This window comes from Pristiophorus japonicus, chromosome 6, assembly GCF_044704955.1.
Source record: "Pristiophorus japonicus isolate sPriJap1 chromosome 6, sPriJap1.hap1, whole genome shotgun sequence".
Classification (NCBI taxonomy): Eukaryota; Metazoa; Chordata; class Chondrichthyes; family Pristiophoridae; genus Pristiophorus; species Pristiophorus japonicus.
The window spans coordinates 216307977-216335491 of NC_091982.1; the positions used below are offsets into that span (position 1 = coordinate 216307977).

At 43.3% G+C, this 27515-nt stretch overlaps 1 protein-coding gene across 1 annotated transcript in view; it reads left to right on the plus strand.

The window, feature by feature from the left end:
- farsb (phenylalanyl-tRNA synthetase subunit beta) overlaps nt 1-27515 on the plus strand; it is a 72533-nt gene that overhangs the window by 11907 nt on the left and 33111 nt on the right. The window contains exons 5-15 of the mRNA XM_070883598.1: nt 686-801; nt 1057-1207; nt 5120-5228; nt 5910-5980; nt 6087-6148; nt 7263-7314; nt 14204-14265; nt 14925-15132; nt 18570-18650; nt 21793-21885; nt 23999-24116. Coding sequence (XP_070739699.1) covers nt 686-801; nt 1057-1207; nt 5120-5228; nt 5910-5980; nt 6087-6148; nt 7263-7314; nt 14204-14265; nt 14925-15132; nt 18570-18650; nt 21793-21885; nt 23999-24116 — 1123 coding nt within the window. The remainder of the gene's footprint in view (nt 1-685; nt 802-1056; nt 1208-5119; nt 5229-5909; nt 5981-6086; nt 6149-7262; nt 7315-14203; nt 14266-14924; nt 15133-18569; nt 18651-21792; nt 21886-23998; nt 24117-27515) is intronic.

Sequence of the window (27515 nt, forward strand, 5' to 3'; positions counted from 1 at the left end):
ATGAATGGTAGGATTTTGTACAATTTTTAAAAAATCTCAAAAATCTTTTGTCAAGATCCCATCTGCCACTTCTACCAAATTTTCAATCCAACCCTTGAAGCATATACACATTTTATTGAAAAAAAAGCACATTGGCCCGGATTTATTTGGGTCTTTTTCCTCTAATCCCCTTTTCTTCTAAATGCATAATTTCTTGCTATGGTACAGTTCCACAGGCACTTTGTCCTGCTGGCATTACTGATGTGAACTCTGGTGATGAGAGCCTATCATCTATGCGACTGCAGGGCATCACAGCCAAGCCTGATGCTGTCTTTCCCAACATTTAATACAAACGCACACACGCAGACACAAACACACACAGACTAGTTGTCACTGGATGGGGATCAGGAATGGGAAACCTGGCAGCTTTTTCTCTTGCCAAAACCAGTGAGGTTGGGGACAATTATTGTACCCTATCACTGTCCTGTTTGCGATCAATTAACTTAGCACTGACCAGTGATTGAACTTTTAAAAGTTTTTAACTGGTAATTATTTCCATGAAGGGAGGAGTGGTACCCAATAGTGTTGTTTGATGTTGTGCCACCATGACCATAGAACATTGTTAGATCTGTAACAGTCTCAGTCCATATCCTTACTGTTGTTACGTCGAAGTGCCAATTTCATGATGATTCTCTTCCTTTTGTAGACCGCGCAGGTTCGTCCACATGCTGTAGCTGCTGTCCTTCGTAATATCAAGTTTACCAAGGATCGCTATGACAGTTTCATTGAGCTGCAAGAGAAACTGCATCAAAATATCTGCAGGTAAGATCATCTGGTCCCTTACTTTCTGACAAAGCCTACACAAAACTACTAAAAAAGAGAATATGTATCTCCTCATTTTTAAAATGTAGTTTTGAGACATGTCTGCCATACTTCAGGCATTACATATTCAAATATCTGTATGACAATATTTTCAATTTTTAGGTGCTCAATTTGCTGTTGCATTCTGCAGTTGTAATACTGAAAGGTTGGGTCTGAAATTTTGAGAAAATAATTAGTACATAAATTTTTCTCTAGAAAGCGAGCTCTGGTTGCTATCGGAACCCATGATCTGGATACAGTATCAGGACCCTTTAATTATACAGCAAAACCACCCTCTGAAATTAAGTTCCGACCTTTAAACCAGTCAAAGGAATACACTGCTGCAGAACTTATGGATCTTTACAGGGTAAGAAACACTTTCAGTCATTAATGTTTTATTTACATATTATGAATACTCTGGCATTGATAATTTAAAATAAATATAAAGAAATCCAATTGAGACATGATCTAATGCTGATGAGCTAATAACTATAAACTAGCAATTCTAGGTTAATCTGGGGTGGAAATGCAACTTGCTTTTTCTTTCAACTAAGAAATTATACCCTTGCAAAATATTTTACTGCAACAAGAAATATTCCAGTGTGCAGCAATGCTTATTGAGTACAAAAGTGTGTATTTTTTAAAACTTGGTTTGAGGGCAACTTGTGTTGCAGCAGGTAAGATACTGGCCTATTGCATCTCGAACTAACTCCAAATCCAGCTCCAACTGATGGGGTAAAAAGCTCCTATATATGCTGACTGTACGGGTCCTTGTGAAATGTGTTTGGACAGTTTCAATCCAATTTCCGGTGAGCATAATTACCTGAAATTTGGCACTAATTGAAACTATATGGATAACTTCACTTTCAGGCCACCAGATGGCGACATGGGGAATTAGAAAAATGACATGGTGGTGCCGTAGGGATTGTCTTTTTGAGGTTGGGCCCAAAGCACATTGTTGGAGCAGAATTGGAGCTATAATCTGCATCTATTTATGTTATACCTTAGTTGTGAGTGTTTGAAGTGGAGCTTGTGTGACTAAATAGAACATTTTTCATTCCTCGGCATTACCATTCTTCATCTTCTAAATACTTAGACATTTACTGGACAAATAAACTTCTGTCACTTTAATGTTTATTTTTTCTCTATTACCCCATGTTCCACACAGTATTGAGGAATTAGGTGCATTTTCCTCAGGTGCCTGAAAATGTCTTCTATCTCTCATCTGTGACATTAAATTGAGACCTGCCTGCCCTTTCAGGTGGATGTAAAAGATCCCATAACCAGATTTGAAAAAGAGCACACAATTCTGCTGATTTCCTGGCCAATATTCCATCCTTGAACAACACAACTGATAAAGAAATAAATTATCAGGCCATTTATCCCATTTGCAGTTTGTGGGACAGTTGGCTGCACATATTCCTACATAACTGCAGTGACTGCACTTCAGAAGCAATGAATTGGTTGTAAAGTCTTGGAGTATGCTAAGGTACTATATAAATGCAAGTTCTTTCTAACTCTGAATGCCCAAGCACTCTCGGAAGAATTATATCCCAGAACCATGTTTTGTCACTGTGTTGAGACAGCACAATGGAGTCCAAACACATCTTGCCTTAAACAAAAGTAACACACTGAACAATCAATTGTAAAAGGAATCCTACCCTGCCCATAGATATCATTAGTCTTCTGCATAACTTTATTAATTGCTGTGATTAAAAAGTGTAGATAATCACGTGATTGATTACCTGGATAATTTTAATATCCAAGTGAATGTACATAAGCCAAATATTTGATTTCTGGTCATATTTCATCATAGGCAGTCCCTCAAAATCGAGGCAGACTTGCTTCCATTCTAAAAGTGAGTTCTCAGGTGACTGTACAGTCCAATATGGGAATTACAGTCTCTGTTACAGGCGATACAGACAGTCGTTGAAGGAAAGGATGGGTGGGGTGTCTGGTTTGCTGCACGCTCCTTCTGCTATCTGCGCTTGGTTTTTGCATGTTCTCGGCGACAAGACTCGAGGTGTTCAACGCCCTCCCGGATGCTCTTCCTCCACTTAGGGTGGTCTTGGGCCAGCAGTCAAGCAGGGCTGTGTTATCGCGCCAAAGCACTTCTCAATCTTCCTCACTGCAATGCTCGATCTCGCTCTCAACAAGCTGCCCGCTGGAGTGGAACTAAACTATAGAACCAATGGGAACTTGTTCATCCTTCGTCGCCTCCAGGCTAGATCCAAGGTCGTCCCATTCTCTTGTCATCGAACTACAGTAGCTGGACGACGCTTGTGTCTGCGTACATTCAGAGGCTGAACTCCAAGCCATCGTCAAAATCTTCACCGAGGCGTACGAAAGCATGGGCCTTACACTAAACATAAGAATATAAGAACATAAGAAATAGGAACAGGAGTGGGCCATATGGCCCGTCGAGCCTACTCCGCCATTCAATAAGATCATGGCTGATCTGATCATGGTCAGCTCCATTTCCTCGCCTGCTCCCCATAACCCCTTATCTCCTTATCGTTTAAGAAACTGTCTATTTCTGTCTTAAATTTATTCAATATCCCAGCTTCCAAGGCTCTCTGAGTCATTGAATTCCTCAGAGTTACGACCCTCAGAGAAGAAATTTCTCCTCATCTCTGTTTTAAATGGACAGCCCATTATTCTAAGATTGTGCCTTCTAGTTCTAGTCTCCCCCATCAGTGGAAACATCCTCTCTGCATCCACCTTGTCAAGCCCCCTTATAATCTTATATATTTCAATAAGATCACCTCTCATTCTTCTAAATTCCAATGATAGAGGCCCAACCTACTCAACCTTTCCTCATAAGTCAACCCCCTCATCCCTGGAATCAACCTAGTGAACCTTCTCTGAACTGCCTCCAAAGCAAGTATATCCTTTCGTAAATATGGAAACCAAAACTGCGTGCAGTATTCCAGGTGTGGCCTCACCAATACCTTATATAGCTGCAGTAAGACTTCCCTGCTTTTATACTCCATCCCCTTTGCAATAAAGGCCAAGATACCATTGGCCTTCCTGATCACTTGCTGTACCTGCATACTATCCTTTTGTGTTCCGTGCACAAGTACCCCCAGGTCCCGCTGTACTGCGGCCCTTTGCAATCTTTCTCCATTTAAATAATAACTTGCTCTTCGATTTTTTTCTGCCAAAATGCATGACCTTACACTTTCCAACATTATACTCCATCTGCCAAATTTTTGCCCACTCACTTATCCTGTCTATGTCCTTTTGCAGATTTTTTGTGTCCTCCTCACACATTACTTTTCCTCCCATCTTTGTATCGTCAGCAAACTTGGCTACATTGCACTCAGTCCCTTCTTCCAAGTCATTAATATAGATTGTAAATAGTTGGGGTCCCAGTACTGATCCCTGCGGCACCCCACTAGTTACTGGTTGCCAACCAGAGAATGTACCATTTATCCCGACGTCTGGTCATATTTATATGCTTAGTGACAGTGTGCTGATTTAAACTCTAAAATATTCATTTTTGACTCCAGAGTGGAAAATCTGGTTTATGAAGTAAAATTCTTGATGGATTTACAAAGGATACATATTAGGGAAAGCTGAAATACCCATTTGATTTAACCAAATGAAAAAGCTGGGGTGAATTAGGTGGGCATCTCCCACTTGTCTGTAGTAACTTCAGAAAAGCCAGGGAAACCCCAGAAAAATAGCTAAACTCTATTTTCCCAGGGTTTCTGCACTTTGTGCCGAAGTTATTGCAGATGAGTTAGGGACCCCCTGTGGAAATTCACTGCTTTGCAACTTGCAAGTAATGAAGTTGAAACTGAGTTATAATTTTTTTTTAAAAGAATGAAATAATCTGATGTATTCTAATTGTAAAACACATGACTTAGAAAAGTTTGCATTGCTTTTTAAAAATATTATTATTCAGTCTTTTAATCCTCTGAGGTGTGGCAGTACTTCAGTGACAGCACATTCCCACCATAGACGGAGTCGTCATGGAGATCAGTCTGCATTTGGCTCCTATTGAAAATATGGTGTGGGAGGAGCTGCTTGCTGTGTCTTTATAGACCGAACATACCACAGATTTTGATTGATATATAAACTCGTTAAAGTACTGCTATAACATCTGCCTTTATAAAACTGTTCATTTAATCCGTTGTTCATTTGATCTTTAATTCACTAATATATTATGCAGTGTCATGCTTTTGTGGTACTGGGCTATACTTCAATATCTAACTTATCAATAATTTACCCAACAATCCTGGCCCTGAAAATATTCATTTGATTTGATTTTCAGACAGACAGCCACCTTCGCCATTATTTGCACATCATTGAAGACAAACCAGTTTACCCTGTTATCTATGACAGCAATGGCATAGTTCTTTCTATGCCCCCTATCATAAATGGTAAGTACAGTATGCCATCTGTGGCATTAATTTTGAAGCTGGTATCTACATCTGTTTTTCCTGGGCCAACTTTTCTACGTAAAGAAATTAAGTACTTGTGTCTGCTGTATCTGTCTCCCCCAATTTTCTCCTCATCCTCATCTCCCCTGAACACATTGTCTCTATGCTCGGGTTTGGTTCCATAGGTTAAGTCAGTCCTAGTAATCATTATTCATGCATCATTGTTAATGCTGAGTGTTGATAGGAAATTTAACTCTGGGGAATCACAACTAATCTGATCCACGCACATGCACTCCCCGGAGGGATTGCTGGAAAACCTTCATGAACAGGACCCGTAACTCATTTTTCCCTCCCTAACCCAGGGTTGTTGAGGTCACTCAAAGTGCCCTTGCTGCTGTTCAGTAACTCAGCATAGACTCTGGGTTCAAACTGGGACCCTTTGGTCAGTATGGCTCTGCTCTTCACTGGATAAATTCACTGGGTCATTAGGGGAGCATTTGAAATATTTCCGTTACCAGTGGGAAAACAAGAAAGGAGGTGACTGTACCAGAAGAATAGCTATTAAACAGCTTAAAACAATATCTTTAATTAGAATAATGTTGTATTTTCATTATAGCAGATGGTGATTGCAAATTATAGTTACAGAGATCACACTTTCTAATGTCTGATTTGATTTGCCAGGAGATCACAGTAAAATAACACTCAACACTCAGAATGTTTTTATTGAATGCACAGCAACTGATCGCACTAAAGTAAGTAGACCAGTGTTTGTTAGAGTTTTATACATTTTCTGATCTGTGTTTTGTCAGTGCTTGCCAAATTTGAATTAAATTAAATGTTTTGACTTTTTTATAACAGGCAAAAGTAGTGCTGGATACAATTGTCACAATGTTCAGTGAATACTGCGAGAAGCCATTTACGTAAGTACTTCCAAAAATGATACCATATTCCTTACCATCTGAATTAAAAGTTTCTTTATTGATAAAATAAATTCATTGGAGTTTATAGAAATTAAATAATATTTGAACAAAATAAGAGATTATGTTTTAGGCAATTAATGTGTATTTGTACACTTCTAATATATAATGGCCCGGAGCTGCTGGACCTGAAGTATGCTCCGCACAAGGATTTCTGTCGAGAACTTTGGGTTTTCCGACCAACAATTCAATTCAATGGAACTTAATGGGGATCCCTTTGTTTGAACTGCTGTGATGTCAACAGGTTGTCTAAGCAGCCAATCAAAAGGCAGATTTCTCACAGACAGCAAACAAGGAAGCGAGTAAGCTCTTAAAATTCTAACTTTTTAAAATAGTTAGAGAGCAGAACAAAGATTAGGACTGTCACATGGGAAAATGGCAAACCCGAAATAAAGATGAAAATTTAAAAAAAAATGTAAAAATCATTTTTGAAAAGTTTCTTAAAAGTTTTATTTTTTTATTAAAATGGACCAAATTCACACTGCACAAAATTAAAATTAGTTTTCCAGGTCCTTAACATTTGTTTAGCGGTCAATATGCTGTTAAAACCGCAGTTACAGCTAATCTCTTTGGGTCTAACTTTTAATGGAGAATTTAATAGCATAATTATTGCGGAAAGCTGAAATTCAATGATTTACGAGATTTCACTAATTGCCAGCTCTGGGGGGCAGGTGGGAGGGGGTGGGTGTTGGGGGAGGTTGGGAGCAGGGAGCAGGCGGGAGGTAGGTGGGGGTTGGCAGTGCACAGCCCAGCAAGTTTCGGAGCTATCACTGTCAGACTGCAACTTCGGGATTTCCTTGTGCCAAATCCCGAAGTTGCGGTCAGTTTCAAAGGCGCAATGACTGTGAGCGCTACCAGTTTGCCGTCTTCTCGACTGCAAATTCTGGGCCATTAAATTACTGCTATTTGTAACCCCTTCCTAAAAAAACTATTGGAGTGGGATAGTTTTTAGATTTGAACCGAAAAGAGTACTTTTAACACTATATGCTTGTAATTATCAAGTGCAACTGACTTGCTGGAAATTAATTTTGATTTAAAATCTGAATCTAACTTACAGAGTTGAGGCAGCGCAAGTAATTTATCCTACTGAAGAAACTTGTATTTACCCAGTAAGTATAACTAGCTATCCTTTTCATTGTGTAAGTAGTGTACTAGATGCCCTTGATCATAATCACTTAACATTATTAGGGCTGCAAGTAACCTCCAATATAATTTTACAATTTTAGAAATGTAGAGAAATTAATTTTATACCAAGTTAACACTCAAACTCCTGATACCAGAGAAATGAAAATGGATAATCTACTAATGTTTTAACTTTCATTGCAGTAAGTAGAATTTTGCGTTGTGTTCATACTATTCAACTTTTAAGGGCCGAAATTCAGCCTCCCAATAAGGCCTCTTGCCGCCTAAAAGCGATGGCCACAGGGCGGCGCGGACTGGTCGACGTTCTCGGAATTGACCTCGGGGCTTTTTGCTGCTGTATGAGGATCTGCCCTACTCCCCCCACTTCCGCCCCGCTCCTGCAGATGCGTCCTTAATGACTCTATCAGAGTGTGCACCGCAGTGGCTCTGTCCCGGAAGGAAATTTCAGGTCAAAAAGTCTTCTGGCTGCCTGTCGGTGTCCCCAACAGTTTTTGGGTCGGTGCACAGTGCTGGCTCAAGACTGCCAGTGGACTTTAAAGGCGTGTTGTGTGCATCTCCATTTTTTTTGGCCGAGAATTTTTCAGACTTCTCAAATTTGTCAGTTACCCTTTTCAGAGCGGCATTGAGCGCTAGTGGCTAATGTGCTCAATCTCAACAATACAGAGGCCTCATTGTGGAGGTTGTACTTGCGGAGGCAATGGGCTCAGTGTTAGCAGTGGAATGCCTCCTGCACATTGTGCGCAGCAGGAAGGCATACAGGAGTAGGCAGTGCTGGCTGTACAATGGCTCCAGAGGCAGTGGGCAATGGACGCAGCAGACATGGATGCCCAACATGCAGAAGGCCATGGAAATGTCGACAGACCTCAAACCAGAGAGGTGGCCCAGGAAGGACCTGCCGTCAGGAGGAGGGTCAGGTACGCTGACCCCCTATACCAGATAGTGGGCGAAATCGAAAGAAGGCAGGATGCACAGGAGGCAGTTGCTTGCCAGCAGCAGGCTGTAGCGGGCGAGGAGCAACAAGAGCATAAGGGAGAAGGCAATGAGGCAGCTGCCATAGGAAGACCCGACCATAGACGTGGGGGTAGAAGGCCCTATTGTGCAAGGGTCTACAGGCAGCAATTCTCATTCATGGACCTGATGGATGACCAATGTCTCCGTAAACTTTGATTCCGGAAGGACATCATCAGGGAGCTGTGCAATCTCTTGCAGCCAGACCTTCAGCCTCAGACAAGGCTGAGGACAGCTCTGAGCATCGCAACCAAAGTGACCATAGCACTCAATTTCTATGCCACTGACCCTTTCCAAGCTGCTACAGCAGACATATTGAACATTTCTCAATTCGGCACACACAGCCCCATCTGTCAGGTGACAGATGCTCTCTATAAGAGAAAGAGCGACTACATTTCCTTCCCGATGAACAGGGTGACACAGTTGGAGCGGCAGACCGGAATCGTGTGCATTGCGGGCTTCCCCAGGGTTCAGGGCAGCCATAGACTGCACCCACGTTGCATTGAGGGTGCAACAAAACAATCCTGAGATGTTCAGAAACTGCAAGGGATTCCACTCCTTCAATGTCCAGCTGGTGTGTGACGACAACTGCAAAATCATGGCAGTTGATGCCCGGTATCCTGACAGTAGCCTTGATGCTTTCATCCTGCGCCAGACCGGTGTGCCCGGCGTGTTGCTGGCCGAAACCAAGATTGCGGCTGGCTCATTGGAGACAAGGGCTACCTACTGTGCACTTGGCTACTGACTCCCCTTTGCAATTCCTCTCATTTAGCCACCTGGTGCTTAATTGAGCAGTGCATCGGGATCCTTAAGCAGAGGTTCCGTAGCCTGGATCGCTCTGGTGGAGTGTTACAGTACTTGCCTGAGCATGCCGCCCGATTCGTGGTCGTCTGCTGCATGCTTCACAACCTGGCAATCATGAGGGCACAACCATTGGAGGACAAGCCACCAGTACCACCTGAAAAGGAGGACCAGGAGGAGGAGGAGCCACAGGAACACGGCGCGCACGAGGAGGAGGAGAAAGAGGAGGAGCTGGAGGAGGACCAGGATGTGGGCGGCCACGCAGGAGGGCGGCGTCACCATCTAAACCCTGCAAGGGAAGTGCAAAACCGTTTCATTGCTGCTCGTTTCCGATGAGTTCCTGCCCACTTCACCCTTCATCTTTGCATCTCCATGGCCATCCCAATGAGCCCTTTAACACATCATTGCCCACAGTGAAATGAGAGACCTGCACTGATATGGGAACATAAAATAAAGATTTATTAGACAAGAAATAAAGGTGCAAAAAACATACACACAATCATTTCTCACCTTGTGCATCTCCTTATAACCCCTCTTATGCAGACCTATTGTCGAACTACGCCGCAGTGTCTTCTCTGTGGCTGCATCATGGGTCTGGGAAGGCTGCTGCGTTTCAGGTGTAGAAACTGCTGATGTCCTTTTAGGACGCCGTTGACCAGCTCTGGCCCTGGAAGAGCCGGTTGCAGCCTGGGCAGCACCCTCCTCATTGCCTTCAGTCGGCCTTGGCTCAGGCGAGTCCATGCTTATTGGCAATAGCGGAGTGACAGGTCTGGGGTCAGGACTGCTGTGATCCTGAGCGAGCACGTCATCATCCTGGTCCGAGGAGCCTGTGCCACTCCCTGGAGGCAGCACATCACCATTGCCACCAATCTGAGAGAGCACAGGTCAGTGGTGCGGTGCGATACCGGAAGGTCCTGCATGGGCAGTGGTGAACCCATCCGCGATGGCAACTGTCAGATCTCGCATGGCATCCAGCTGAGACTGCATGAGAGCAGACACAGTCTTGATGCCACCAGAGATGACAGCAGTAAGACACTCCGTGGTTGTTGCCCAGAGTGCATAAGAGCATTCTGAGCTTCCAGTGCTGTGGTCATCCTATCCAAAGCAGCACTCAGACGCTCGTTCACTTGCGCCTGTGCTGTAATAGCAGCTGCCACATCTCCATCAAAACTCGGCATCACAGCTGAATCCGCACGGTCAATCTGGGAGTCCACCATCATCTGCGCACTGGCAATGATGGGCTCCATGGTGTGCGCAGAGTTGTCCACAATGCGAGACTCCTCCACGCTCCTGACCACTTGTGATAGGCTCTCCAGCACCCTTGCCATTGCCCCTAACATCTGGGAATGTATGGCCTCCACCTTTCTTTCATAAACCCCAACATTGATGGACTCGTCTGAATCCTCTTCAGCAGAACTCGTGTGCGACCTCGCCCCCGGAGAGAGGTTGCCATGGCCCTTCACCATGCTGCAGCCAGCTAGGCCCCGGTGCATCACCCAGTGCAAATCTCTCTGCTAAGTTTTAACATTCCGGACCACGTACTCCCAGAATCTGAGCAAGCGCTTATGAGTCCGGAAGCAGTGATGTAGTGCTGTCAGCAGTGCCCCCCCTCTTCCTCGGTCTCATCAGACATGGCGCCAATATATGGAGTTGCATCTAGGGTGTCGTCGTTGCTTATGCTCCCAATGGCCTCTAGGGTATCTTCATGGCTATGGCTACCAGTCTCCTCAAGGTTCTCATCCTGGCCTTGCCTTCCATTCCCACCAAAGGTTTCTCTCTGGCATCGGTTGCCAGTCCCCTCAAGGCTGTCATCATGGCTTTGGCTCACACTCGCATCAGCGGTCTCTTCCTGGCCTTGGCTCACACTCAGGATTTCATCTGCAGTCATAAATGGTACAAGGACTCCCGTGAGGGTGAGGTAAGGCATAGCACCATGCAGCCTGCAACTTGCCCACTATCACAAGCAAACGCACAGTAGGCGATGGCACTTTTAGGGTGAGATGGCATTAAAGTCCTTCATTTACCGATGCTGCCCCCAGTAGGATCGGCATGACCGGCGGCCACAGGGAAGGCAACATGTGGGCCCATTAGCCTCTGAATCCTTTCTTCCTGATGAGTGAGCTGCTGTATCTCTGGCTTGCCACCACCAGTACTCTATTGCTCAATATGGTTGTGAGAAACCTTCGCCTGCAAAGCAAATAATGCTTGATGAGTAGCAGTGTCATACGGCCTGAGCAATGGGTGCACAAGTGTGTGTCCATTACATGCAGCTGTAACTCTGACATGAAAGGGAGCCTCCATTGCGAGAACGCATAAATACAGGCCTGAACAATCAAATGCGGCTTCAGTGACTATATAGTAAAGGTTGGAAATAGAAGGTGAAGGAGAGGCTTGCAGATGGAAGGTGAGGAGTTGGGGGAATATGTACTTTCACCAGGCAAATTATATCGTTGAGCCTTTGGCGGCATTGGGTCGCGGTGCGGTCATGAATGGAGGTCCTCAAGACCTCCACAGCGATCTCTCTCCACGCATTAAGGAACACAGCGCGAGTCGGTCTGCCTGTGTCGGGGTAGAGAACGCGCCTCCTTCCCTCCACAGCCTCGATGAGCGTCTCCAGTTCCGCGTCCAAAAATCTGCTGGTTTTCCTTGCTTCTCCTGGATTCGCCATGCTCTCGATTCAAACTGCTTCCCCACTCAGGGCCTAGCTGCACACCCTGCCCCTTTAAGAAGGCCAGGGAGCAGGTGGCCCATTAACAGCAAACCGGCACCAGCTGAATTTCGCGGCCCAATCGGCAACTCCGTACCCACACCGTTGCAAACTGCTGATTCCCATACCACTCCACTCTTTTTCAGCAAAAATGCTGAATTTTGCTTCAATTACGGCGGTAATGACCAGTAGCTGTGCCCCATTTCAGACAGAGGTGAATTCCTACCCCTTAATTTGCTGCACAATATGTAGGTGATGGCTGCACTTTTTCAGTTGAGTGGAAAATAATCAAGCTGGGTTGGAAAATTAGTCATTGATATTGTGGCAATATATGTACATTGTGTGTTATGCTAATCATTGAAGAAACAAATCTGCTTAAATTGTGCAGAAAAAGAGAAATAAAAGTAATCACTTTTATGTGAACTGCAGCTGCAGTAATGTCGGTAGGATTTAAATAAAATGTAATGGTCGATGAGCAAAAGAGTTGTGCTTTGTACACTTGAACTATGAAAAATATCCAGCAGCACTTTAGTACATCTACCCCGTTCCAAACTTGGGTTGCGTCTGGAACAAGCATTTTGATAAACTAGGATGAATCAGTGGTGGTTACAAGTTTGTCAGTGGTGGTTGAGATGGGAGCAGGTGGGATCACATAAATATATCTGAGAATATTAAAGTATATTGGCTCAAGCATGATTCTCTCGTGTGAACTCCCCTTCGGAAAGTTGCTTTCAAGCTCTGCAGAGTGGTGCTCAGCGCAGTGGCCCACAGGTTCCAGGGACGCACCATTTTGCGTCTGTGAACCTGGGATCATGTAGGGTGGTGCTCTGTTCACTTCCTGACTCTTAGCCAATCGGGAAACAGAGGTGATTGCTGATGTGCCCACAACTCATTTTAAATAATTTAGCAGCCAGAAATACTATTGTATTAATAAATTACGATCATTGCAATAGTATTTAATTCACAAATCAATATTATAATACACAAACCTATAATTACAGTCTTGTAGTCCTATCGAATTTGTTTCTCTATTAGACGAACTAACTTTTTTTGATTAATTTAAATAATTTAAAATTGAGAGTTTAAATGTCTGATAACATGAGGAAATCATGAAAGTGAATTAAATTCTATCTAAATAGAAGTTGGGAATTAAACCTGTTATGTCTTGAATAAAGAGTCAGACAAGGTACTGCAAGCTCAAAGTAAGTGTGACTGTCATCCTTTATTTCAGATCTCAGAGTACATCTCCAGCCTGTGAGGTCTCCTTATATACAGGTGCTCCCAAGGGATTGTGGGATCCCTTGGGACTCCAGGGGATAAGCCCTCTGGTGGTTAGACATGGTAATTACAGGTTTACATACATAACAAAACCAAAGCTACAAAAGGATTTTGGGCAACAAAGGCAGTGGTACAAAAAGGTCCTGTTTTCAAACTCGAACAAATGAAAGTTTCTTTCAAAGTTTGTATCCGCTGAGATATGAACCAGTGCCTCATTGTTATGGGCTGTAGCATAAACTGATACAATTTCCTCATTCTCCCCCCACCCCGCTCTTCGCTCTCCTTACCCTGTGTAACAGGCTCCTGCACCTGTTTGCACCAGAGGTAAAAACATTTCAGGGTAATGAATGTGCAGCAGGTGGGAAATTAGCCCAACAGTACGCCAGCACCTTGATTTGAATGGGTAGGTGAAATGTACAGCGAAGCCGATGTGGAGTCGGAACTTGATGGATTGCAATTTTGGGATTTAGCGAATGCGGAAATCCCGAACTTGTGGTCAATTTCAAAGACAGGATGATGGCGTACTCTGAGAGTATGCCGTCATATCGACCGTGAATTCAGAGCCAGTATGTCTAAAATAGCATACCGATATGATTATGTAAATCAAACAAAATGCACTTGGAATGAATCTGTGGCTTTGCAAAGTTTTCTTTTAAATATGAAAACTATACAGATTGTTCAACTAAGATACTACACTTTTATATGCTAGCATTTTGATGCACACAGCTACTTGTTAATTCTCAGATATCAAAGATATTGCTAGTTTTGGTTCCACTGATGCATGGATGTCAGTCCCAGAACTACACAAATGTGACTTTTGCTGCTGGATATGATTCATCTAAATCAATGCTGGTGTCTATTTCATGAACTGATAGTGTGGTCTGGGCTCAGCACCAGATTTCCCAACCCAGTTGTGACTGGCAAGTGCCTGACAGAACTTATGGAACCATAAACCCCAGAATAAGTCAACAACAAGGGAAGAAAATTGGAGGGGATTAAAAAAGGACTGTTTCAAATAGCTTTGTTAGTAATGTATAGCAACTTTTTCTTTTCTTTTGCAGGAGATGGGGTACAGAAAAGAAATTCTAAGTACAAACTTTATTAACAAACGAGTAGGAATCAAGTAAGTTATTGAAATAAATGGGCCGTAATTTGTGGCCCCAACAGGTGCATATTGGTGCGCATGTGCCCGTCGTGGCCATGCAAGTTCCGGTTTTAGGCATGCAAAACACATACGCAAACCCGGGAAAAGAGTCTCCACGAGCGGAGAGTTGGCGAATGAATGCCTGTGAAATTCTTATGCCTGGTAAAAGCAGGCGTAAGGCCTGCTTTTACCAGCGTAAGACTTTTAAAGGACTGAAAAATATATATTTTTTCAATTCTGTATGCATTTAAAAACCTGTGAAATAAGGTAAGTTTATTTTTAGACCCTTACAAAAATGCCATTTTGATTAATTTTAAATCTTACGTTTAAAAAAAAATTATTTTAAGTGTACGTGCATTTTTGGAGATATTCCCATTCATACTTATGGGGGTTCTGTACATATGGAATCCCCATAAGTATGAATGGGATCCCCCTTCTTTCATTGGTTGGGTCGGTCCACGCAATGCTTGTAAACCGCATGCGCCCCTGGGATACGTGAGCCTCTACCGGAGAGGCCCAACTTCCAGAACCAATAGGTAAGTGCATGAAGCCTCCGACTGCAATTTCAGGCCCAATATATTTAATTGACTGAATTGAACTTAAGAAATTGTAAAATTGTATTTTTATTTTACTTTTAGTGAAACAGCTGAGTCTGTTGCCAAATTGCTGACTCGGATGTACTTAACATCCAAGGTTATGGGGAATGGAGCGCAAATAGAAATTGAAATCCCCCCCACAAGAGCAGACATCATCCATCCATGTGATATTGTAGAAGATGCAGCAATAGCCTATGGTTACAACAATATCAAGATGACAATTCCAAAAGCCTATACTGTGGCTAATCAGGTGCGAGCTAGTAGCCTTGGTTATTGTTTACGGTGAATGGTTATGATACATTTCCGAGATTTACATTGCACAGCAGAATGTCAGTAATCATCTGCAACAAAGTTGACCCATTGTGGCTGTTGTAACTTGGCAGACAATCAAGACCCTGCCAATTTTGGTCTTGCACATATGGTGCAGCAATACCCTTGGGATAGAAATGAAGACGAATGCAAATAACTAAAGCATCATGTAGTTTTAATCTTTGAGAAACAGAAATGAAATACAAATAACAAAAAAGTTGTGCAATATTTACACAAGGCTTGGAAGAAAGAACTTGCATTTATATTTTATGTCCTCAGGATGTCCTAAAGCATTTCACAGCCAGTGAATTATTGTTGAAGTGTAGTCACTATTGCTATGTAGACAAACATAGCAGCCATTTTGTACACAACAAGGTTTCAGAAACAACAGTGGAATAAATGACCACTTAATCTGTTTTTGGTGGTGTTGGTTGAAGGCTACATGTTGGCCAAGGCACTGGGAAAAGTTCCTTTCTCTTCATCAAATACTGCCATGGGATCTTTTACATCCACTTGAGCAGGCTGGCGAGCCAAGATTTAATTTTTAAGCTGAAAGATGGCACCTTTGACAATGCAGTAGTCATGCCACCCTAAATTGTGTACTTGGGTTCCTGGAGTGGAAATTGAACCAACGACCTTCTGATAGAGGTAAGAGGCCACTGTTGAATCAGGCTGAAAAAATGTGTACAGATATTTGGAATGGTGTATAATAGGAGTGCAGTTATGCAGTTGTCTCTTCAACCATGTATTTGACACCCTTCACCTCTCTCTTTCCCCCCCCACCAACCCCCCTCCACACTTCCTTCTCGGTGTCTACCTTTACCCTTTGTTTTACACCGAATGGTTCTTAACATAACATAAGAAATAGGAGCAGGAGTAGGCCATTTGGCTCTCAAGCCTGGTCCGCCATTCAATGAGATCATAGCTGATCTTCTACCTCAACTGCACTTTCTTGCACTATCCCCATATCCCGTGATTCCCTTAATATCCAAAAAATCTATTGACCTTTGTCTTGAATATACTCAAAGGACTGAGCCTCCACGGCCCTCTGAGGTAGAGAATTCCAAAGATTCACCACCCTCTGAGTGAAGAAATTTCTCCTCATCTCAGTCCTAAATGGCCGACCCTCATTCTGAGACTGAGCCCTGGTTCTAGACTCCCCAGCCAGGGGAATCATCCTCCCTGCATCTACCTTGTCAAGCCCTGTAAGAATTTTGAATGTTTCAATGAGATCACCTCTCATTCTTCTAAGCTTGTGAGAATATAGGCCTAGTCTACTCAATCTCTCCTCAAAGGACAATTCCCCTATCCCAGGAATCAGTCTGGTGAAACGTCATTGCACTCCCTATTCTTTCTTAGGTAAGGAGACAAAAGCTGTGCACAACACTCCGTGTGTGGTTTCACCAGGGCCCTATATAATTGCAGTAACATCTTTACTCTTGTATTCCAATCCTCTTTTAATAAAGGCCAACATACCAATTGCTTTCTTAACATGCAGGTACAGCAAGCAATTAACGTTCAGTGATTTGTGTACAAGGACACCCAGGTCCTCTGAACACCAACATTTCCCAATCGCTCACCATTTAAAAAATACTCTGCTTTTCTATTTTTCCTACCAAACTGGATAACTTCACATTTCTCCACAGTATATTCAATTTGCCATGTTCTTGACCACTCACTTAGCCTGTCTATATCCCCTTGCTGCCTCTTCGCATCCTCCTCACAACTTATATTCCCTCCTATCTGTGTATTGTCAGCAAACTTGATTACATTCGATCCCTCATCCAAATCATTGATACAGATTGTGAATAGCTGAGGCCCAAGCACTGATCCTTGTGGTATCCCACGAGTTATAGTCTGCCAACCCGAAAATGACCCATTTATTCCTACTCTGCTTTCTGTCCATTAACCAATCCTCAATCCATGTTGGTATATTACCCCCAATCCCATGAGCCCTAATTTTGTTTAATAACCTCATGTTTGGCATCTTATCAAATGTCTTCTGAAAATCCAAATATACACATCCACTGGTTCCCCCTTATCTATTCTGCTAGTTACAACCTCAAAACAGATTTCCCTTTCATAAATCTGTGTTGACTCTGCCCAGTCCTATTATTATTTTCTAAGTGCCCTGCTACTATATCATTAATAATAGATTGTAGCATTTTCCCTACTACTGATATCAGGCTAACTGGTCTGTAGGTCCCTATTTTCTCTCTCCCTCCTTTATTAAATAGCGGGGTTACATTTGCTACCTTCCAAAAAGTGGGGATCATTCTAGAATCTACGGTATTTTGGAAGGTGACAGTCAATGCGTCCACTATCTCTATGCCCCCTCTTTCAAAACCCTAGGATGTAGGCCATCAGGTCCAGGGGATTTATCGTCTTTCAGTTCCATTACTTTCTCCAGGACAGTTTTTTACTAATTCTAATTTCTTTCAGTTCCTTATTCTCGCTAGACCCTTGGTTCTCCACTATTTCTTGGAGTTTTTTTAGTGGAGAAGCCACTCCTCTTAGTGAGGAATGCAATATAAAGCCTTTTGGGGAAGAGAGTTCCAGATTTCCAGTATTGCTCATGTGAAAAATAAAGACTTAAAAATATAGTGCTTTTTTTTTGTTGGAGCTGAGAAGATTCAGATGACCTGTTAGAGGACCTCAAAGTTATAAAGAAAATAGTGATGGGTTATTTTTATTGGTCGGCGAGATGGTAACAAAAAGGTACAGACTTAAAAGTAATCACAAAAAGGACTACAGAGAGATTAGAAACAATTCTTTTACACAGATATGGGTAGAACGTGAAGCTCTCTGCCTTAAACTTGTTGATGCAAAGTCGATAAAATATTTTGAAAGACAATGAGATAGTTGATGAGAAAGAGGGCTATTAAAGGGAATCCGAACCGAGCAGAAAATGGAATTGGACTGGCTCGTGTCGGAAAACACGTTGATGGGCTGAATGGTCTGTTTTTGTGCTGTGATATTCCATGATTCAGTGTTGCATGATGTCCAGCAGAAAAGGTCCATCAGTTAATCCGAAGCACTTGAATAGTCCAGGTGTGGTTTGAAATAATTAGTTGCAAGACTTGTTCAATACTGGACTCAAGACTTTACAGAAGTAACAAAGTGCTCCAAAAGTGGTCCCTTAGATGAAAGGAAGCTTTGCCTATTAAAGTTCATTTCAGAAAGTTGCAGTCAGCCAGTTACCATTTAGCTGCAAACACCTGGTGCCATTTAAGTAAGAAGTAAGTACTATACTGTATGTTATTTGTTAGAAAACACAGCTTATTTGACGACGTAAACACAGCTTATTTGATGACGTGAACACATGCCAATGCTATTTCCAGTCTGGTCACCTGAGTGCTTTTATTTTGTCTTCATTAGTTTCCATTGAACAAATTATCTGAGTTGCTGAGGCAGGACATGGCAGCTGGAGGATTCACAGAGGCTTTGACCTTTGCCCTGGTGAGTCCATTACCATTTCTTCATGTTCATGATTATTATTAGAACATTAATAAGATCCATTTTTTGGCTTAAAATGTTTTGCAAAGAATTTAAATGCATTCAAGATCCCTCTTAACAGTGATTAGATATGCAACTTCTGTGTAACTGGTATATTTTAAGATGATTTATTTAAATATAATAGGGAGAAAAACACAATTTTTGGCCAATTTTTCAATGATTGCTGTTTCCTCTTGAAGGATAGAATAACAATAATGACAGTCTTATTATGATAAACATATTTTATTATGTCAGATGTCACTCATTGTAGTGAGTGACTTAGAATTTCCTTGAATCTACAATTTGGTGGAGCTGTAATAATCTGCCCAATTAACACTTCGCAACTTTTAAGTAGCCAACGATACATGTTTTAGAATCTTGGATTTCAGAAAAGAAAAGATGCAGCCTGCTGGCAGAACACATGGGTGCATTAACAGGGTGATTCATGGAGTGTTGGGATGAAGGTTTATATCTATCATTTCTCCTCCTTTCTCTTTCCCCTCTACCCATCTCCACCCTATGGTAAGTTGTTCATCTAGGGAAATGTGGCATGGAAGTGAATCAGTTCCTTGAAAGAATTGGGAGAAGATTGTATGGAGAGTTGGTGAGAGTTGACCTGTGCTCTTCTACCTCCAAAAGACCATATTATTATGAAGCAACATTGGTAGCGTGCTGGAAACTGGTCACATGGCCTTATTTTAATACAATTTATGCAATTGACAACTGAAGAGGGGAGGTGATAAATGTTTTTAAGAGAGATGTTCCTTATATCAACTGACTGTAAGGCTTGCCCATAGTGATGGATGGAATGTCAGAGAAACACTGGTCAACAACACTCACTCTCTGCAGCCAAGGCGGCAGTGAGGTGGACTGTTGCAGGGTTCTGTAGGACCAGGTAAACCAGTAATAGGAAGTTGTGAGAGAAGTCCAGTGTGACTGGCCTGGCTTTCCCTGCAATGTGGTCATGTTTGTGACCTTCATCCAGCAAATGTTTCTATTGCTGCATCATCCAACATTGGAAATACATAATGCCGCCGGTCCATGACAAATTTTGTTAGGACATCAATTTACTGGTGCCATTTGCAGCATTTAAACTGATTAATTATTACAATATATTTTTGACACTAAAACTGTATTGCAGGATTTATCTGTAAAAACAGGAATGTCCATAAGAATTTATTCTTCAATGTTAGCAAACGCCCGCAAGATTTTCTTTTGAACACTTGGGATGAAATTGCCCCCTTTGATAGCCCCATTATTGCCTCAGCGCTGTGCTACCACCCCGGGAGCGCCCCTCAAAGGAAGCGATGCACCGGAGTCAGTGGTCTGCTTCCTTTGAGGGGTGGTAGGCCCAATTCCGCGTTGGGGGCGGGTCTTCCAGGCCGACCGATAAAAGTCCAGACCCCGGAAGGTTACCACCCCCAATTGGGGTGAGGGGCAATTTCGCACCCTCAGAATCTTACTAAATTACACTTGAGAAAATATTAGCCCAGAACTTTCTTAAAAAAAAAACGCGTCTGAACAATGTACGCCATAATTAAAGTGCTAATCGGCCAGCAACTTGTGGCGAAGAAGAGATACCCTGTGAATTACGAATCGCCACAAGTTGCTGGCATCAGGGTCCAAAACCTTCCTGTGAGTTTCATGAAGTTGCTCCATTTGCACTTTAATTACCCATTAAACTTGCTGCAGAAAGCCAAGTCTAATAATTAATGGCGTAAGTACCCTTTTAACGAGGTGATAATTGTTAATCACTGCCAATCAACCTCTCTGGCCTAGAACGTGAACAATTACAAGTGTAGGGTTAGAAATTCCGTTGCGCCCCGTTTGTGGCATTAACTTTCGAGCAGTGAGAAAGGTATTGCCAAGTGATGATCCTTTTTGCATCCCGGGAACTTCAGCTTTAGCGCTCCAAGAGGGAAGTGAAGTGCTAAATCGAGCACTACCACTTCTCTTAGAGCGCTAGAGTGAGAGGGGTGGTAGCGGCAGAGCGCTGAAGAATGTGCAGGGCAATGCTGCCGTCAACACAGGCTCCTTCGCTCCCTTAAAGGGAAGGACCAATGCTGGGTTGTAAGATTCTTCCTCTTAGTTCTGTGGGGCCACGGGACCTGCGCGACTTCCATTACAGGCCCAAGCATTCTGAGAATGGAGCGCTGAGGAACCGCGCAACAATGCGCCGTTAAAAGCAATTAGCAGGCACCAAACTGGTGCGAAGAATAAAGTTTGCCCTACCTGACCACCATTGCCTTTAAACATCGCTCCCCAAGTCGCCAGCCGAGGCGACAACGCCTCCTCTTGCTGCCATTGTTGATGCCCGGTGATGCAGCAGGGGGCGGGAGTGGATATCACATCCGGTGTAGTAATGACAGGATGACGTCACGTTCTACAGGAGACAAGAGAGCGAGGCGGTAAATGTTAGCGCCAGCGCAAAACCACAAGGGAAGTTCGCGGGCGTTGGTGAATTCGCTGTGCCTGGTCGGTAACCCTTAGTGCCCCGTTACCACCCCTGCAGGTGCTAACGGGCGGCGCAAAGCAGCTGAATTTCTCCCCCATTGAGTCTGATTCCTGCATGTAGTGAATTGTTGGAGGCTTTTAAAATGTCAAATTTTACATTTTTTGTCTTACTTTTCTGTCTCTTTTTCTCTCTTAATCTAATCTTCCATTCCCTTTCATTAATCTCTTTTTGTACCTGTATTGACTCATTCTACATCACCCCACTTCTCAGTCCTTCCTCTGTCTATTTCTTAATCCTTAAATCTCATTGGTTAAGGAGATACCCTGTTGGTCCCGTTGTTCACCAAGGTCCCAGATGCCCTGTTGCCCCCTCCACACCATTATCAGCTCGCACTTCCAGCAAATTTGGAAGCAAATATTTTGAGTAGTCAGGTGCAGGAACAAGCCTTAACTAATAGAGCACGGCGTGAGATGCCCCGCTCCAAGAAATTCTGGGCCATTGTGTTTGACCACCTTGTACTGTATTTTTGGTTTAAGAAAGAACAGAGAAAGAATAGTTATTTTTGTATGAACTCGATTTAATAGTCTGATGACATGGCATCTAGTTATCCATCGTCTCCTATATAAACAGTACTCTCTTTCATTACCACAGTGTTCTCAGGATGATATTGCAGAGAAGCTGGGCAAGGATATTTCAGGAACAAGAGCAGTACATATAGCCAATCCCAAAACAGCTGAATTTCAGGTAAGAACTGAGAATGAATAATTGTTGAGTTTATTCAAAGGTTTACATGTTTGCCTCTTCCAGCTTTGAAGACAGATTTGTATGTGTGTAAACAAACAACATACTTGTAAAGATTTAAAATATAGTTTTGTCTTGCATCTTCATTATTATTGAATTTTCTGACAAATTTATTTTGGGTTATGAGGTAACCATATCAATATAATTATTTTAATAGGTATTTCTAGGTAATAAAGGATACATTTTGAACAGTTGTGTAATGTGATTTATTATTTAGTGAGTGGATTGACCTCAAACTCACTTGTGAATTCACTTGATTTGTATTTTAAATGGAATATAAATCTGATTCCATGGGTCTTCGATGCATATCTTGAATCCCAGGGGAAGATTTCCATCGTGAAGTATTTGCAGTGAAATTGTTAATTAATTTATGAAGAAAATGTTTGATTTTGCTACAAATAAAACATACACCCTCCTCTCCCACTTCCTTGCTTCCATTCCCCTCCCTCCCCCCTCTCCTCTTCACTTCGCCCTCTTCTCTCCATCTGCTCCCCTCCTCTCCCTGTTGGCCTATCGCCCTCTTCCATGCCTCTTGCTTTCCCCTTTCTCTGTCCACCCCTCCCTCATATTTAATGTTTTGCTTTAGCTTCTGGTGATTTAATTTCCTTTATGCCCTATTTTTAAGTGCACTGCTTATTGTATCCCCATCAGATTTCCATTTGTGATACTTGAACGATGCTGTTCGATGGTTAGAAGATTTATATATTGATGTTTAGGAACGTCTATTTTGCAAGGCGTAATATAAGCAGTAACACGGTTGTTTTTAATGCTGCCATTATGACTTTCACCTGCTTACATTTTGAGTCCACTGCATGAGTTTCTAATTGTTTGGATCAACAGCTTATGACTAGTGGATCCAATATAGATAATTTTTAGTGTTAAAATGAAGCTTCTCTTTAATGTGCTTCTATCATCTGATGATGGTGTTATTGGAAAGGCCACAAGGTGGTGCCAGTGTTCCAGTTTGTAAATGTTTCACCAAGTGCGATGAGAATTCAGTCTGTAAAATGTTGCATCGCTTGGCCAGCCCTGTTCATAAGCTTGAAAAAGTGTAATTAAGTTCTATGGGTTAGTTATCCAATGTAATTAATATGCTTTATTTAGGAAGGAACATTTAACTGTAAAAGCAGTGTTGACCAGATAAAGTTCCTACATATTATGCATGCCTATGTTTGTACTGATGTAGTTTTTACAAGTATTAGCTTCAACTGAACATTGCAGCAGTAATATTTGACAGAACTTGTTCAAGTAGTAAAATATATTTTATTAATATCTGCAATTAAAGGTTACTTCTGTATCTTAAATAACAATGGTTTACTTGTTCCTAGAGATACTATTCTGTTTTACTGTTCCCTTGCCTACATTTATTTTGCAAATGGGAAATACTATTGGATGTGATGGCTGCCAGCGAAGCGGAAGCAGTTGCGCATGCACAGTTCCAGTGTTTCTTTTGTTTGTTGTTGCCGGACTTCCCAAAATGAGGAATATAGAAGCAGATTTATAGAATTCTGTTAGACCATTTATTTTAAATAAAATTCGAACTGTGAGTTTATTTTTAAAAGTTGTTTATTCTATTAGAACTGTTAATTTTAAATAAAATTCGAACTGTGAGTTTATTTTTAAAAGTTGTTGTTTGTCCTTCGAGACAGCGGTTCTTAAACTGGAAAAATTACCAGTAACATTAACCCAACCGATTAACATTAATGTAACTTTATTAGTGATGTGCTTTAGCACTTCTCAGACCCTCCGTCTGTTGTGAACGTTATTTTTAAAATATGTGACCTGACAGTTATGCGCTGAGTGCTTCTGTGCAGCTTCCGGTGGCTTCCGGTTTGTTGGCAGGAGTCACTCTGAATATTTTTACCCATTTTGGCTGGTGGTCTCTGTTCTTATAGCGGCTTAAGCCACACAATCCTGTCAGCAGTGAGCAGGCAATCATGAAAACTCTTGTTCTATGTGATAGATCTTCTGTACTTTGGCATTTCAAGTTCAGGACATGCCATGCTGATAAGTGAAAGCAGCTCATTTATAGTGTCCATCTTTCTATTTGATTTAGGTAGCTCGCACTACTCTTCTATCTGGTCTGCTGAAGACAGTTGCAGCCAACAGAAAGATGCCACTGCCTCTGAAATTGTTTGAAATTTCTGATGTTGTTTTGAAAGACCCTTCTAAAGGTATTTATACTTCATTAAACATGATGCTTATTCCGTAGTAACAGTAACTGATTCAAAACAAAAGTGATTTTAGAACGATATTTTACATACATGGATGGACAATAAGATAGTTTTGCACAAATGTTTATCATATAGAAGTACAATCCTCTCTCCAAATTATTTCCCGCTGTGGCTCAGCTGACGAACACAACAACGCAGAGAGCTTCGTGGATAGCACGTTTCAGGAGGTGGTCACCCCGCAGCGTAAGAGTGTGCAGGCAGAGAGGGAATGGGTGACCGCCAGACAGAAGAGGAGGACCAGGCAGGTAGTGCAGGAGTCCCCTGCATGCATCTCGCTCTCCAACCAGTATTCTGTTCTGAGTACTGGTGAGGGCGATGGTTCCTCTGGGGAGTACAGCCAGAGCCAAGTCCACGGTACCAAGAGTGGCTCAGCTTCACAGCGGGGCGAGGAGGAAGGGTGGGAGAGCAATAGCGGTAGAAGATGCGATAGTTAGGGGAGCAGACAGGCGTTTCTGTGACCGCAGATGTGATTCCAGGATGGTATGTTGCCTCCCTGGATTAAGGTTGTCTCTGAGTGGCTGCAGAACATTCTGAGGGGGGGAGGAGGGTGATCAGCCAAATGGCCATGGTCCATATCGGTACCAATGACAATGGTAGAAAGAGGGATGAGGTCCTGCAGGCAGATTTTAGGGAGCTAGGAAGGAGATTAAAAAGCAGGGCCTCAAAGGTAGTAATCTCTGGATTACTCCCGGTACCGTGGGCTAGTGAGTATAGAAATAAGAGGATAGAGCAGATGAATGCGTGGCTGGAAAAATGGTGCAGGAGGGAGGGCTTTAGAATAATGGTGCATTGGGACCGGTTCTGGGGGAGTTGGGACCTGTACAGGCTGGACGGGTTGCACCTCAACAGGGCCGTGAACAATATTCTCGCAGGGAGGTTTGCTAGTGCTGTTGGGAAGATTTTAAACTAATTTGACAGGGGAATGGGCACCAGGATATAACATTAGAAAGGGGAAATAAAGTGCTCAAAGGATTGGGAGAGGCAGAGCGCACTAAAGTGAGAAATAGTAAAGTATTAGGTGGATTCAAACTAAGAAAGAATACAGGATGGTTTAAGATGGGTTTACAATGTATGTATGTGAACGCACGAAGCGTAGTAAACAAGGCAAGTGAGCTTCAAGCACAAATAGCCACATGGGAATATGATGTTGTAGAAATAACTGAGATCTGGCTCAAAAAAGGGCAGGATTGGGAATTAAATATTCCTAGTTATAAGGTGTTCAGGAAAGATAGGGAAGGAAAGATAGGAAGTGGAATGGCAGTATTGGTTAAGGTGATGTTACAGTGCTAGAGATGGAGGATGTCCTGGAGGGGGTCAAGGACAGAATCGATATGGCTAGAGTTAAGAAATAATAGAGGTGCCATTACACTACTAGGTGTACAGGTGCAGCGCCTAAAATCCAGAACCCTCGGGACCGAGGCTGTTCCAGATTCCGGGCTTTTCTGACATCACGAATCTGGAAATACCGAGCCCAGGTTTGGGTATTTCCGGATTTCGGAACATCAGAAAGGGCGACGGGGGTGGTTACCTGCCGAGGAGCTCTCCGGGCCATCCGGGGCCCGCCGAGGAGATCGTCGAGCTGGTCCCGCTGAGGATGATGTCGGGTGGGCTGGCCCCGCCAAGGAGGTCGTCGTTGGGCAGGCCCCGCTGAGGAGGTTGCCGGGCGGGCCTCGCTGAGGAGGTCGTTGGGCGGGCCTCGCTGAGGAGGTCGTTGGGCGGGCCTTGCTGAGGAGGTCGTTGGGCAGGCCCCGCTGAGGAGGTTGCCGGGCGGGCCTCGCTGAGGAGGTCGTTGGGCGGGCCTCGCTGAGGAGGTCGTTGGGCGGGCCTCGCTGAGGAGGTCGTTGGGCAGGCCCCGCTGAGGAGGTTGCCGGGCGGGCCTCGCTGAGGAGGTCGTTGGGCGGGCCTCGCTGAGGAGGTCGTTGGGCGGGCCTCGCTGAGGAGGTCGTTGGGCGGGCCTCGCTGAGGAGGTCGTTGGGCGGGCCTCGCTGAGGAGGTCGTTGGGCGGGCCTCGCTGAGGAGGTCGTTGGGCGGGCCCCGCTGAGGAGGTCGTTGGGCGGGCCTCGCTGAGGAGGTCGTTGGGCGGGCTGGCGAGGTGGCCCTGAGGTAAGGGCAGCGGCAGGGTCCTGAGGTCAGCAGGGTCGTCTGGTCCGGATTCCGGAACATTTTACAGATTCCGGACGACCTTGCCATCGATCGTCCCAGATTCTGGAACTCTGGATTCTCGATGCTGCACCTATATTCTACAGACCACCAAATAATGGGAAAGATAGGAGGAGCAAATTTGTAGAGAAATTAGAGAGAGGTGCAAGAACTATAGAGCAGTAATAATGGGGGACTTCAACTATCCTAATATAGACTGGGATAGTAATAGTGTAAAAGACAGTGAAGGGGAAGAATTTCTGAAGTTTGTTCAGAAGAATTTTCTTGAGCAGTATGTTTCTGTCCCGACGAGGGAGGAGGCATTGCTGGATCTGGTTCTGGGGAATGAGGTCGGTCAAGTGGAGCAAGTGTCAGTAAGTGAACATTTAGGGAACAGTGATCATAGTATTATAAGGTTTAGATTAGCTATGGAAAAAGACAGGGAACAATCTAGAGTAAAAATGTTCAACTGGGGAAAGATCAATTTCAGTGGGATGGGAACGGATCTGGCCTGGGTAAACTGAAATCAAAGATTGGCAGGCAAAACTAATCGAACAATGGGCTGCCTTTAAAGAGAAATAGTTCAGGTACAGTCGCAGTACATTCCCACTCGGGGGGGAAAGGCAGGGCAACTAAAGTCATGGCTCCCTGGATGATGAAACAGATAGAGAATATGATGAAGCAGAAAAAGTGCATGTATAACAAATGTCAGGTTGCAAATACATCTGAGAATAAGGCTATATATAGAAAGGTCAGAGGACAAGTGAAAAAGAAAATAAGAGGGGCAAAGAGAGGGTTTGAGAGTAGAATGGCAGCCAACATAAAAGGTAATCCAAAAGTCTTCTATAGGCATATAAATAGTAAAAGGGTTGTAAGAGGAGTTGTGGGGCTGATTAGGGACCAAAAAGGAGACCTATGCATAGAGGCAGAGGGTATGGTAGAGGTATTAACCAAGGAAGAGGATGCTGCCATAGAGATAGTGAAGGAGGAGGCAGTGGTGACACTTGATAGGATAAAAATTGATAAAGAAAAGGTATTAGAAAGGCTGGCTGTACTTAAAGTAGATAAAGCACCAGAAGGAAAAAAAAAGGGTTACGGGGAAAGGGCAGGGGAGTGGGACTAGCTGAGGGTCAGCAGGGGCTCGATGGGCTGAATAGCTTTCTTCCGTCCTGAAGCCGTTCTATGATTCTAACAAAGAGC